This window comes from Haemaphysalis longicornis, unplaced genomic scaffold, assembly GCF_048455015.1.
Source record: "Haemaphysalis longicornis isolate Haplotype H1 unplaced genomic scaffold, Haemaphysalis longicornis Haplotype H1 scaffold_9, whole genome shotgun sequence".
NCBI lineage: Eukaryota > Metazoa > Arthropoda > Arachnida > Ixodida > Ixodidae > Haemaphysalis > Haemaphysalis longicornis.
Genome location: NW_027526460.1, coordinates 74615882 through 74630954, shown reverse-complemented (window position 1 = coordinate 74630954; position 15073 = coordinate 74615882). Strand labels below are relative to the sequence as shown.

The 15073-nt window shown below is 44.8% G+C and overlaps 1 protein-coding gene across 6 annotated transcripts in view; it reads left to right on the top strand.

The window, feature by feature from the left end:
- The window catches only part of LOC144151479 (uncharacterized), a 248397-nt gene extending 234587 nt beyond the window's left edge, over positions 1-13810 (top strand). For 5 of the 6 annotated variants that reach the window (XM_077682537.1, XM_077682538.1, XM_077682535.1 and 2 more), the window contains 5 exons: positions 262-294; positions 7125-7172; positions 8433-8453; positions 9605-9643; positions 12522-13810. In XM_077682537.1, coding sequence (XP_077538663.1) covers positions 262-294; positions 7125-7172; positions 8433-8453; positions 9605-9643; positions 12522-12726 — 346 coding nt within the window. In that variant the 3' untranslated portion in view covers positions 12727-13810. The remainder of the gene's footprint in view (positions 1-261; positions 295-7124; positions 7173-8432; positions 8454-9604; positions 9644-12521) is intronic. The other variant, XM_077682534.1, reaches the window with a different exon arrangement.
- Positions 13811-15073: the final 1263 nt, after the last annotated feature.

Below are 15073 nucleotides of genomic sequence, written 5' to 3'. Positions count from 1 at the left end.
ATGACGAGCAGGGGAAACTTCCGTTGTCGTTACGTTGTACCAGGGTATACTACGGAACTCTATTTTTACTCTATAAATTTAATTATGGGCTTCGCATTCCTTGAGGAATACTCGGAGAGGCTAATTTTTTTTCCTTCGACATTTCTTCAATTTAGAACCAACTTCGAAGACTTGTAAGTAAATCTGTTGAGTTATTACACATCTCAAACGTCGCGCAAGTGCGTGCTGTCAAAAGGTAACTGCTTATTTTTCGTTCGCCAGGCAAACTCACCGCAAGCAAAAGGCGAGGAGAAGGCAAGTGGACGCCCATTGGATCTTTTTTCCACCCGAGTCCCTTTGCATTTTCCGTGAATATGCCTAACCATTCGGTCCGTAAATATTACAGGAGGCTAGGCGATCAGTAAGTATTGCATAACTTTGAGTCTGAAATATCCAACGGATAACACGTTTGAGTGTTAATAAAGGTGCTATTTTAAAGTTGGAATAATACACGCCAGAGCGATACCAGGTTTTTATCCCAAGAGCTCACAGAGTGACATTCTAGCAGAAAATGAGAAACCTCATTTGCGGAATGTTGCAATGACGGTCCGCGGTTTATGCAATAGTCTGTCCTAAGATATATGACTGATGCCTATAACGCACTACATTTTTTTTGGGGGGGGAGGGGGAGAAGAAACGTTTTCCCAATCTAAAAAATTCCGCATCTAATGCGGTAATAAGAACGGTGCCAGTCTTATTTGGGACGAGCGCTGGTCTATGGTCAATGTTGAGGTCTCCGAATAAATTAGAACAACCTTTGTAGAGGTTTCTTCTAAAAGGCCGTTTAAAATTAATTTATGAACTGCTATCAATAAAGTTGTTTTTATAACGGTTCTACGTAATATATAGCGTGTTGTCCTGGCACTAAGCTATCAGAAAAATGCCTAAAGACCCCTAGGCGCTTGTTATGGTTGATGATTTGGACGCCTTGCTTCCGCCCCGCATTTTCGATAGGCTTGTAATCCTTCCGCTTTGCGACGCTTTGCTTTTCGACTCGCAAGAACGCTTTCGAATTGTTTCGATATGCCTCCTACGAGTAGCGCCGCTGCTCGTTGTTGCTGCCTTGTAATGAGAGAGTGTGCGACGTTGGTGAACTGTGTCCTTCCGCTCCCTTCATCCGTGGTGCACTGGCGTTTACAGACACCTCCCGCTACTGCCTAGTTTAAGCTTACGCTAAGCAACGCTTCGCGCTTTGGAACTCGTCGGCCTATGAAACTCTTTCTTTTTTAGTAGCGGTTTTGTTGTGCCAGACACCGATGGGTTACCAGACGGTTTACCTTTTTAACGCATTCGCATTAAAAGATGCTCTGCGATGTCCTGATGACAGTCAACGAGTGAAGGCATCCGACAAGCTAGACACCCAGCACTTAGTATGAACGGTGGATTAGCAAATATTCAATCCCTGGTTTCTATATTTAAACCTTAAGTATAGCTCCGAGAACCTACTCATGCGCAATGGGGTACGTGCCTTTCATTGCAGGTTGAAAACGCCCCCTGGTCATAAAAATAATCCCCACTATTTCCCTAGACTAGAACATACCTCGGCAAAGTTGGCGCGGCTCACTCAAACGTACTCACAAAAATGTTTTCGAATCACCACTCACTCAAACTCAGTCTCAAAGCTGAACAGCACATCTGCGCTCACTCAAACTCAAACTCACCTTAAGCGCAAAACTCAGAACTCACTCGGACTCAAAAGTCAAAATGTACTCAGAACTCAAAGTGTCCTCAAACTCAAAATGTACTCAGAACTCAGTGTCCTCAAACTCAAAATGTACTGAGTACTCAAAATGTACTCAAAACTCAAAATGTACTCAAACTAAAAATGTATTTAAAACTCACAATGGACTCAAACTCAAAATGTACTCAGTACTCAAAATGTACTCAAACTCAAAATGTACTCAAAACTCAAAATGTACTCAGAACTAACTCGGTCTCAGGCGTACTCAAACTCAGACGGGCCCAAACTCACTCAAGCTCAAACTCACCATGCTACACTAGCCTCACGCTCACTCAAACGCGTGAGTTTGAGTCCAAATGAGTCTGAGTGAGTGGACTCATGAGTGAGTCCGCCGACCTCTGCACTAGAATGACCGGATTACACCAAGCCAATATTTGCAGTGGGTATTTCTGTCTTTTAATTAGTAACAAAAACAAACAAGAGTAGTGAGAGCTGAGGATTAGCTTCATTCCCCGGGATTGTGTTCAGCCTGCGACAAAGTGTCTGATAGGAAGTAGTCGTAGCGCATGAATAGGATATCAGGGGATTATTTTTACGGGAAACTTTTCAACCTGCACCAGTCTCTTACAGGAAGTCGGTTTTAGGCACGCAGTGCATTAAAAAGCGTGACTGAACACCTTCCAGTGAATTCGAGCCTCAATTAATGTGGTTTACTTGTTTAAAACCTGGCTGAAATGTCAGTACAACGTGACAACGCCTGCCTGCTCCTTGTAAAGCTCATCAAAGCAGATTTTTGCCGAAACAGACTTAATGATAGTGACGAGTGGAGTTGCTTCTATACTGCAAGGAACACGTTCCAATGAAACTCCGTGATTTTGCTTACTTTCCGAGGTTTCTTTTTTTTTCTTTGAGCGGAGCTTGCAGTGCACATTAGACGCTGGTAGCATTCACGCGCTGCCCGCACAACTTCTGTTCAACGTTGGAAAAATTAACGGTGCATAAATTTACATTTGTGAATTAAAAACGCCTTGTTTTTGCCGTTTTCAAGCGATAAATGACAGATCTGGCATACCAAATAGGAGCAGTTTGCAGGAGAAACACAAATGTTTGCTGTGTTTTGTCTTTAACAGGGGAAGCTCGTAATCGCCGAAGAAGCGCCTCGGTTATTACATACTACTTTCTGTAACGGGTGCCAGTAGATAGTACCAACGGGCGTTGCTTTCATTGTCATGGCGCCACAGAATGTTTTGTGCAGGCATCCTGCAAACATGCGCCACCAAAATAAAATAGATACAATCCGCACGAAACATAGAATATCTCCAGAAATAGAGGCTGGAAAATACACACCACAAGAGTAGAGCAGTGCACGTTACCTCAGATAGGCCGTCATTGTTTAGCTCTGCCGATTGCATTAGCCCAGGCGCCGCTCCCCTTTTCTTATCTCGGCCATTCATCATCCTACGAGACGGATGCTGGGCTAACCTCATTATTCGCGCTGTAGCGCTCGAGTGGGAGAAACGCCACTTGGCTATGCACGCTGGCAGAAGACCGCTTCGATCACACCCGCTTCGATCCACACGCCGACCATCCTGTGTGTTGCCTACGACCTACCCTAGCCTCCTGTATAACCCCTTAGGCAATGCACATGCCATCATATATACACGGCTTTTTTTTTTCGATAGCTATGCCTGAACGTAAATAAATGCCGCACAAACTACGGGACTCAAATTATCCGGTACTTATTACCTACAATGTAATGCTATTGTTTCCATCAAAAGAAAAGTCCCCGTTTAAACGTTTTTATTCAGATAGTTGCGTGGTATCATTTGCACGCCCAATGCACCGTAATAAGATTGGTTTTCAGGCCGTAGCTGACATTTCCAATTGCTTTGATTTGTATTGAAAACTGCACTACACCTGTTATTCAATCCCTCTCGTCACGCTTCACTTGCTGCTCCACGTGTACAATGGCCAGGGCCCTTTAAGGTGTTCCAACAGCTTTTTAAGTGCAGAACACTTTATGGGCTCACCTTTTCGTCGTAGCCCGCTAACGGTCGATGTCAAGCGACTGCCGGAATCAGGCGGCGCAGCGAGATAACAGACTCAAGTAGAGCCTGGTGTACCATAGAGAGAGAGAGAGATAAACTTTATTTTGAGGCCTGTGTCCAAAGGACTGCTCGGCTTCTTGGTTAGGTTACAGAGACTATAGTCCTGGCTATCTATAGTCCTGGCGTGTTTTTAACGTGGTGCACCAGCGTGGTCCAATAGAGCTCTTCAAGCTCCTTAGGGGTGTGACCCATGCCTCCCAGCAAGTAGGGCGCTTTGTGGCAGGAATTGGTTGCAGGGAAGATCTCAGGGTGCTATATATGTTTGGGCATGTCCAGAGGGTGTGTTCATTGTTGGGGTATTGGTCGCAGTGTGAGCATTTTGGTGGTCCTGGAAGCCCGTCTATGTAGTGTTGTATGTGTTGTGTTGGTAGCGTGCCCGTTTGTGCACGCCGAATGAGAACAGCGTAAGGGCGAGCGAATTTTCTGGGGTAGGGGAGGGTGGTTCTCTGATCTCTGATGTCCCGTAAGTACTTTCTACGAGTCTGATGCATGTCTAGGCGGTGCTCTTTTGGGTCATAGAAGCGAGGCCAGGGTATTGGGGTGCCCGAATCAAAGAGTCACGCTGATGCATCGAAAACCACGCGGTTTAAAAAGTCATAACCGTTCGAACCTCGTATACCACTGGCGCTTGTCATACATCTTCCTGTTGTTTAGCGCAATATAAACTGCAGGTACATTTAAGGCACAATCTGTGTATATAACCGGCAGCCCCCGCGTTCATTCGGTTAGGAACGCTCATTGGGTTGGTTTTTACGATAGTAAGCGAGAAAAGCGACCGCGAAAAAAAAATGGCGTGTTCGAAATGACGCAGAAAGGCTCCAGCCGCGCAAGAAAAAAAATTACGCAATTGAAATGACGCAAAACAGCTCCAGCATACGAAATTAAAGCAAGCACAAAAATAACAGAACTCCCGCTAGCGCAGTTTCAGGCAGGGGTACGCGAGCACTGTGAAGGCGAGAAATTTGAATTGCATATTGTCACGTAGACAAAGAGGACTCAGCTGTCTTAAAGGAAAAACAAGTTTATTGGAGCGAACTTGTGCTCCCCTAACAACTCAAAGAATACACAGGCGGCGAAGCAGCAGTCAACAAAGTGACGTGGGTAGGCGAATCTCGGCGAATCGAATAACGCGGTGTCGGCTCTGCGGGAATTTATCTTTAGGCGCGAGTGTTTCTGGAACCGTCGAATTACGTCCAAAACAAAGAAGATTATGCTAGGCTGTTCACGTTTGTTCGAAACGCTCTCCCTATCAGAAGAGACAACACATGCGGCATAGAAAGAAAGAATGGAACATGCCCTTCCCTTGGCACACAGATAACACAGATAACACAGACCGGCTCAGACGGGCGGTAACAACAAAACATAAATAAACAAACCCAATGCATGGATCGCGGCATTACCCCCCCCCCTCTAAGAGTGCATCGACCTGATGCTAACATAAGCGACAGTACGAACAAATAAAAAAAATAAAGTCCGTCATCGTGCGTAGAAAGGTTTTAAGCGAACCACGTCGACGACTTCGGGCCGCGTGCGTCGTCGTGATGTTCCGGAATCACCATCGGGGATACCCTCGTAGGTAAGTTGGCCAACGCGTTGTAGAATCCGGTAGGGTCTGAAATACATGTCGTAACAGCTTTTCACTGATTCCACGTCGTCGGATGGGAGTCCGAACCCACACGATCCCCTGGGTGGTACTCGGCGTCTCGGCGTTGGAGGTTGTCGCGTCTTGCATCCACCAGCTGCTGGTCCGTTATGCGAACTCGAGCGAGCTGGCGGGCCTCCTCCGCACTTTGAAGGTATCCTTGGACGTCGGCGTTGAGAGCGTCGTCTTCCACGTGGGGAAGCATGGCGTCAAGCATCGTAGTGGGCCGTCTTCCGTAGACAAGCTCGAACGGCGTCATTTGCGTAGTTTCCTGGATAGCCATGTTGCACGCAAACGTGACATACGGTAGCACTTCATCCCAGGTCTTATGTTCAACGTCGACGTACATAGAGAGCATATCCGCGATCATCTTGTTCAGATGTTCTGTTAGTCCGTTCGTTTGGGCATAGAAAGGAAGAATAGAACACGCGCTTCCTTTGGCACTCAGATAACGCAGATAACACAGACCGCCGCAGACGGGCGGTAAAAGCAAAACATAAATAAACAAACCCAATGCATGGTTCGCGGCAACATTCATCAAGAGAAGAGTGAGACAGGGCGGCGAAGAGCGTGAAGGGTGGTAGCAGTGAGCGGATAACAGCGCCACCACGTACTATTTCAAATCACTGCTCTGCACTTCCTACAGCTTTCACAATGAGTGGAACGGCTTTAATTTTTTCTTCGTCTTCGCGCAAAATGGTTGTGAATGAGATTGAATTCAAACAGGAAAGACACGTATAGGGCTTCTACTTAATTTAAGCTTTTCTACCTCATTCGAAATGCCCCAAGACGCCTGCAATTGCCTCACACTAGAAAATGCCAGTTGTTTTGGTTGTTATAGTATCATAACCTTTACCTGCCATTTCTATTTGGGTTCGGTTTGCCTAATATCCTGACATTTAATAAGCGCCTGAGCTCGGGCTGTTTTTAGCCATCAAAGGCGCACCTCTTAATGCGCTCAATGGCCTCGGTCGTTTCTACAGTAACTACGTTGTGAATGAGATTGAATTGAAACAGGAAAGACATGTATAGGGCTTCTACCTAATTTAAGCTTCCCTACATCATTCAAAATCCACCAAGACGCCTGCAATTGCCTCGCACTAAAAAAATGCCAGTTGTTTTGGTTGTTATAGTCTCATAACCTTTACCTGCCATTTCCATTTGGGTTCGGTTTGCTGAATATCCTGACATTTAATAAGCGTCTGAGCTCGGGCTGTTTTTAGCCATCAAAGGCGCACCTCTTAATGCGCTCAATGGCCTCGGTCGTTTCTACAGTAACTACGTCCCGCTGTTTTCGGGGCCTGCAATGGTCTCGACCATAATTTTTAACGATGGCTTTTCCGTACACCCCCTCATTTACTTGAAGGAGTACTCAAAATGTCCCCGAAAAATAATTTTTTGCACTTAGCAGTTTCATAAAGCTCATTACACTTGGTTTAGCAACAAGTTGTATTGCCCATCGTATTTTAATCCCTCCGGGCGCTAAGACTTGAGCCGCATAATTTGAAGAAAGCTATATTTACACGATTATTAGCTGCTTGTACCCCCATTACTAGGAGGAGATATGGAACTATCTCGGAAAGGTAGAAGTTTTTGTACCAGACTGAACTTTGATGTTTGTTTGTTTGTTTGTTTGTTTGTTTGTTTTTTCCAGGGTGGTTGCAGCTACGGAGGACGAAAGGATGAGACAAGAGCAGGCCGAGTGAGTGAAGCCGCCTTATCTACAACAGACAGCGTCGTTGTATGCTCCAATGAAAAAGACCAGCCCTATTCAGGTGCAACAAACAAAACGATCGGTTTGGAACTTCTGCTTGAAGAGCGGGTGGGCTGACGAGTCCACAGAACCACACATGCACGCCAGGCCACGAATTTAAAAAAAAAGAGACTTTCTTGGCTACTCAAACGCAAAAATCTTAGTCTGTCTGTCTGTCTGTCTGTCTGTCTGTCTGTCTGTCTGTCTTCCTGTCTGTCTGTCTGTCTGTCTGTCTGTCTGTCTGTCTGTCTGTCTGTCTGTCTGTCTGTCTGTCTGTCTGTCTGGTGTCTGCCTGTCTGTCTGTCTGTCGATTCAGCCGCCCGTGGCCAAAATTCAAAGAATTTTTGAGCAAGACATTTACATAGACAAAACATTTTCACTGCTACTTAAAAATCTACGAATACTCCCATATTTGTCTACGTTGTTCAGCAAAAAGATATTAGGCTTATTTGATGAACGTCAATAGTACATAACTGATGTTTCCAGTGTTTTTGTAATTAAAATTGGGTGTGTGCTCGATCTTCGCGGGAGAAAAAAAAACGAGTCAAAAACAGTGTTTTAATCACGAAATATGAACAGGGCTAGCGCCCGACGCTCACCCTCGTGGTTAGAGCGCTAAGTACCAACAGTCCCAACAGATGGCGCAGCAGCAGTGCGAACGCGGCAAAATTGAACACCGGAAAACTCCAACGGGTGTACCGAGACAGGAGGGGAACAGCGAGAGAAATGAGCGAATGAGGCAGGAGACGCAGTTACGGGGCAGCGGCGTCAGAAGACCATCGTCGTTTGATGAGATTCGCAGCGACCCGAGCAGATGCGCGGCCAACCTCTTATCCTACTGTCTCCGGTTTTGCTGTTATCCTACAAAAATATGTTCGCGTAGACAGCAGTAGCTGGCATGAAACGACATTTGAGATACGCCAAAACATTTGTTCGCAACATTTTATGCGCACTTTATAACATTAACAAGAACACATTTTCTTGCCCATGCCATGAAGGCCGTCGTCGAAAAAACTGTATATTGAATATACTTACTTTGTTTACATTGATGGAGTAGTCAGCGAGAACTGTACACTGCGTTCAAATAATCCTAATATTAAAATTGACAACTTCTCCGATCCCTGCAACGTTGCCTTAGCTTGCTCGCTTTGGAAGTGGCACGACGCACCTGTTACAATCTTTCTTAGAATACTGTGGTTTGTTTTACAGGAAATACCGGATCATGCGATTGTAAGTATTGTTTTATCATTCCGATAATTCTACCGGGTTTAATTTTTAAACAACACTTTCGCGGGTATCCATGCGCAGCTGGCCCAATCTATTTTACACGAGCGCCGATATTTGTGTACAATAAGTCTACAACGGAGGGGCATGGCTGAACGTCCGATGCGCAGCGCACGCGCACAAGGCGTCCTTCCAGAAGCATCGCCTGTGCTCATTTCCGATGCAGCCCCACTTACGCCATATTACGCATAACTCTGACACAAGTTGCTAAAAATAATCACAGTGAAAAGACAGCAGCTGAGTGTTGCATCAGTAATGAATGTGGCACGTCGGTGAAAATTCGCGCCTTCGATCAGCGGACACGGAGTGACAGAAGGACAGAGAATGATAGAACGCGCACAGAAAGAGTGACACCCTGGAGTTTCATGCTAATATATGCTAAAGGGGAATGCGTCGCTGCAATCTCGCGCCTTCGTGGGCGCCATAGTAGCGAGCGACGTTCATGAGCTACTTGGCTTGGCTAGCCATATGGCTTCTGTTTGATCTTGAAGCCAAAATTAAAAAAAATGGTAATATTTTTTGTTATTCACCTCTCGTGAAGCTTCTAAATAAAACCCTCACGAATTAATATTTTTGGAACTCCACTTTCATAATGATTAAGCAACTTTAATTATTCTTTAACCATAGTATTCTCACTTCTTTGAAGACAAAGACAGCTTTTTCAGCCTGTTATTGAGCCATGTAAATTAACAATATAACGCTTCTCCGCTGTACGTGACGGCACGCTCGCCAAAGCGCAGCTCGCCAAGACACTATTCGTACGTATCAGTATAAGCAATATGGGTGATGTCAACCTATCATTTATTGGCTGTGATGGGCGCTGTGGTTGGAGTTTGAATTTAGGAATTATGAGGTTTAACGCGCTGAAGCTGCACCCGGGGTATGGGGCACGCTGTAGTGAAGGGCTCCGGATTAATTTTGACCACCTGAGGATCTTTAACTTGCACTGAGACCTCGACACACGGAGGTTTTTGCTTTTCTCCTCCGTATGAAAAGCGGTCACAGCGCCCTCGTTCGAACCCCGCCAGAAACCTTTGCTCTGTTCAATTCGGCAAAAAATAAATGCCGACCTTATTATGTGGTTCTCTCTGTTACAGGCGCAGGATGGCCAGGGATCCTGACGGTGTCATTAAAGAGTGAGTGGGACCGACACGCCGCCAAATATTCAGCCCAATTAATTTCATGCAATTACGATCTCCCTGTCGGATTAAGAACAAGCTGGTAGGGTATGAAGCTGTTTAGCTTTCGTTCAAAGCGAACGGCGAGCGTGGACTTACCGGATTCGGTTTTACTGAAGACGATAGAAATGTGGAATGTTAGTTTTTGTGTTTTTTTTTTTGCAATTGGTGCGTCTAAATTTCTTTTACGGATTCCTGCCGTTCGCTTTAACGTGTCTAACTCTATTTTAGAATCAACACACATTAGGAACACGTGACATCGAACAATTTCTATATATAGTGTGACATATATAGTGTCTTGCTAGATATGTGAAAGTGACTTGCTATATACAGTGTCTATATATAGACGAGACATAGTGATACGTCAAACCTCGCCATTGCTTTCTATGAATAAGTGACACTGGGCAGATCTCGCATATTCGCTGCTCATTCAAAGAAAATGTGGAATTTGATCATTCCAAAAAAAAAAAAAAAAACGTTCGGTCGCGCACTAGCCCTATTGTTGCTGTACCCAGTAATAGAACAGCATTCTTATGACGAACTTTTGGAACCCAGTGCATTCTGATGGCTCAGGCAAGGCGATAATTGTTATCGCTGCAACGTCGTCGTAAGTGCTCATGCTCAGTATAGTGACTGCGACTGACTTCATGTACGGAATATGCAAACGTCGCTATAGTCATGGTGGCAACATCACCAGAAGCCGCAGAAGCTTGTTGACATTCACTGCATGACGAACGCATAGCACAGACTTTCTTTTGCAAAGACTGCCTTATATGTTTCCGTACACTATCTCCTGCAATATAACTCACTCCTTGCCCCAGTGTTCAGTTATCCCGCCACAGAGCTGTTCTCGGTCTGTCCTAACATCGCACCCGGTTACGGCCTTTTCATTTTGCGGTCTTAAGAAGATAATATGTATATCTGGCACAACAGGATCGCATTGCTGAAAGTGGCTCGCTCAAGTGACTGTCCGACTCTTCAAGCGCAGTCGTTGCAAGGAAGTACCATCGGCACTGTCGGGCGAAAGGGTTTTCGCGAGCGTAGTTAAATGTAAACGCGAGTAAATTTAAAGCTTACCTTTCAAACGGGGCGTCGCAAAGAGTAACTTTATTCATCTTGACAGAACTAGCCATTGCTAACTCAGTCAGCTGCTCGGAAAGAAGATTTTGAACCGAAAAAAAAACAAGAAAGTATTAAAAAACTTCTAAATTTTGCCCTACAGTGATGTATTATGAGCAGGAGTGACTTGGTGTAAGCCAGCACTACAACAATATCTAGCAGTGTGTTAACGGAAAGTTAGCGTTAAAGTGATGGAATCAAACGAAACTAGAAGCCACATTCTCCCACTCACATCTTTTTGGCGCGGGCATATGTCGGCGACCGCCAATCGCATAAACAAAAATCCGGCTTCACGAAGAAATCGTCAGAAAGGGGCTGGGGAGTCTCCACTGCTTCGTATGTTTTCGTTAATATCTCGATTACTCGATCACTCGGTTACTCGATTACTCGATAACTAAATTAGTCGATTACTCGGTTCGAAGTTTGCGATCAAATTGGTATCTCTGTTACCGGGACCCAGGAGTCTTTGAATGAACAGAACTTGTGTTTCGTCTTATTGGCCCCTTCAGGGAGGCATGTGGCTCCTTGGGACCAAAACTTGCCCAAAAAAGCAATTATTTAGTTATCATTTTTCTCTTGGTTCGCACAGTTTTTTCACCGACAAGTCGGCGCTCGCACAGTACCGGGCACTTATAAAAGCTGTACAGGCCCTTCTTGACGGAAAATGTTTGTCCATTGCAACCAAGAAAACAAATTTTGCATTTAATGTTTCAAGAAACATTTAAGTAGCGTTATGTATAATTGGTTAGCAGAAACTTGTATGTGCCATCAAAAAAGACTTCTCCCAACATTGCAGTCTCCACAACTTCTATGTAGTACTTATTTATTCCTTGGTAGTAATTTCTTGTCGAATAGTTCTCAAGAACGATCGAGAAAGATTCTTAATTATCCCGGAAATTAAATATCCTACATCAAAATTTATTAGAATATTTACAGTACTCTAAAAAACTGAAGAATCGCATGAAGTATCATCAGAATGGGTTGGCAAAAAACAGTTTCTAAGACCAGTGCGCCCCCTTAAGAAGTGACCCATCGACAGTAAAAGAAATGTTTGCTATCAGCACCCTTAATGCATGCTAAACGCAGATGTCTCGTAAGATTCGGCGAGATACTTGCATGCATGTACTTCAACGTTCGATGTCCTATACCGGACAATGTACTGCTCCTCAGGGCTTTGTTCCTTTGGTTTTGTGAAGTGAATTCTTTGTGAACTTCTGAGACTCCCTTCATTGGTTGACAAATTCCTGTGCTACCTTGCGTGTCCACATGTATCATGTGTACGCTTGCTCGTGTAAAATTATTACTTTCGACATGTCTGTTTTCTTACAATACGAGTTTTTGGTTCAAGTGCAGTGACAGTATTTGCTGTTTTATTCTATGAAGTATCATTGTATTTGCCGCCCACATGCCTTGTAACGGCTTCCTAGGCCTTTTCAAACACCATAAACCAGCTTTTAGTCCCGGAAAATTTCATATTCCGACTCCGGAATGAAGGTTTTCGATTGATTGATTGATTGATTGATTGTTTGATTGATTGATTGATTGATTGATTGATTGATTGATTGATTGATTGATTGATTGACTGATTGATTGATTGATTGATTGATTGATTGATTGATTGATTGATTGATTGATTGATTGATTGATTGATTGATTGATTGATTGATTGATTGATTGATTGATTGATTGATTGACTTTTTCCACCCACCGCTTGCAGCATAAGCCCCTCAATACAGTCCCCTCCTACAAGCGAGCCCGAACCTGAGCCGCAGCCACTCACTAGCAATATCAGCGGCTCGTCTCAAGGGGCGCACAGTGGGAGCATGGAACCAATGAAGCCGTCGCAAGCCAAGCCAGTCGCTGTACCGCCGCCTGCTTCACGAGTCCCAAATGACGACCTGGCGACAGAGTTCCGGTTTTAGTGGCTAGCACTTTGGGGCGCAGCCCCCCGCGAAGTGCAGTGCACACGCGACTCCGTGACTCATTCTTTGCTAATTTACGTCGATAACAACTAATTCCTATTCACCTCTTTTTTTTTCTTGTGCGACCCTCCTTAGCGAATTAAAATCATAGTTACAGCTTTCATTTGTTTTTCAGTCACAGAAGAACCAAGGGTAGCAGACGGAAAGATACGCACCAGTACCCGGTTAGGTCTATAAACTTTATACAGTGGTTAGCAGCAGTACTAATCGGCAGCATTTCACAAACAATTGACTGTAACAGCGCATGAATATATCAGCGTATTGAAAAAATAAAACACTGAAGCAGCATCGATTAAACACGTACTCCAATCTACATGGAACGTGAGACCAGAATAACAACAATAGAATTTAGGGAAGAATAGTCATAAATTGCAAATCAGAGCAACGATCTCTCATTGAAGTAACTGGGATAAAATTAAGTCTTGTAGAAAAAAACAATAGGTATATACACAACACTCATGAAGCCTGGATACCAACAGATCACATTATTACAAACATAAAATACAAATTAAAAGCCCACCAAATACCGGGGATTATTCGATGGTAATATTTCTGGTGGTTTCTGAGAGAAGTGCGTGGAGCGTCATTAGGTTGTGTTGGAGTTGTTGGTTGTGTTGTGTTGGCTTGTGTTGTGTTGGCTTGTGTTGGCTCATCTCCGGCTGAACAAACTTTTTCCGCTGTATGTAATTGTGGGAGTATGACAGATGTTTGGGAAGAGAATTGTGCCATATTTTGCGAAGAAGTTAAAAAAAACTCTTTGACGAGCAAACTGTGCGATATTTGGCAATAGAATTAAACATATTTCTCAGAAAAATTAGGATTTTTGGCACAAGATTAAAAGAGCTATTGGCAAGAAACTGGAATTTTTGGCAAGGAAATTAAAAAAAAAACTGTGGTTGATTCCAATGTCATAGGAATCGGTAAAAGCGAAAGTGAAATGTGCAGCGAAATCTGCAGCTGAGCATGATTTGCGGGTCGGCGACTGTCTTGTGGGTGTGCTTGGCGAACGACATCCTGTTGGCGGGTCCCTTCGGCAAATGTGTACTGGCGTCATTTCCGTGACGGATATAACGTCAGTGAAATCTTGGTGTGTCCCGGCATAAAACACTTTCGTGTTGAAATATAAAACCCGAAAACGAATAACCCTAAGTGTAACGTACTCTTTAGTGCTAAAGGTTGCTTCCCGCAAGAAGACACTGTATGCAGGGGTGCACCCTTTACAGGCCGATTGCTTCGTTGAACTGGCGTCACTTCCGTGACGGGTATTACGTATGTGAAATCTTCGTGTATCCCGGAATAAAACACCTTCGTGTTAAAAAATGCGGGTTCTTAAGTGCGAGTCGATATTGAGTCTCTCGTTGCCAAGAAGCCGCTTTTGCTCTGGGCTGTGTTCTGGAGGCCTCGTCCTGAGAAACGATGGAATTTCACGGGCGGAATGCCGTTTAAGACCACCGACTGGCAGCCGAGCGTAAACAATGGCGAGACAACCTTCCGGTTCCGAGTCGCCTACTCCCACGTCAAGAGCAAAGTTCAGCAGTAGCGAACATCGTCCTAGGCCAACAAAATACCCCTGGTCGCCGAAGTCGGTCCGGAAAAGAAAGAAGCCAGTGTCTGCGGCGATGCTCCCGAGAGGCCGCTATCTTGTCTTTGAAGATGCCGCCGGCGTTCCCCCCCCCCCCCCCCCCTCCCGCCTCAAGGGGGTCCTACTACGCTACCCCATATATATACTTGTTCTGTATTTTTGCTTTTGAATACATGCGTGTTGTATCGCGCGTAACGTTTACATTGTTTTTGGCCATGTGTGTGTTTTGTCTGCGTGACGGTCGAGTTTTGATTTCAACCACTCGCTGGGGAATTTGGTTTGCGCGTATTTGTTCGGCCTAAACCGAGCGACATTTTGTATCAATCATGCAGTGCGCGTTTCTTGACACGGACACACGCGTGCATGCGGCCACACGCAGCCGCACGCGCACAGGCACATATATGCACATACGACGAACGGGGAGATGATCAGACAGGCGGACGGACAGACAGACAGACAGAACCCAATCCACTACTAATTTGAGGAAAGGATGGTTGGCCATTGTTTATAGGTGATGGACGACGATGCCGCTTTTAAAGATCAACCTTTTACGCTGTCGTTTCACGCTACGTTTTAGTTTCTAGTCACCATCCTTACGAAAAGTGTGCAACGTGATTCCACTCAGCTTTAACTTTACATTAAAGAGGGGGGGGGGGGCGGAGAACGGGGAGTCAATTTCTCGTTGGAGATGGGTGCGCTGTTATA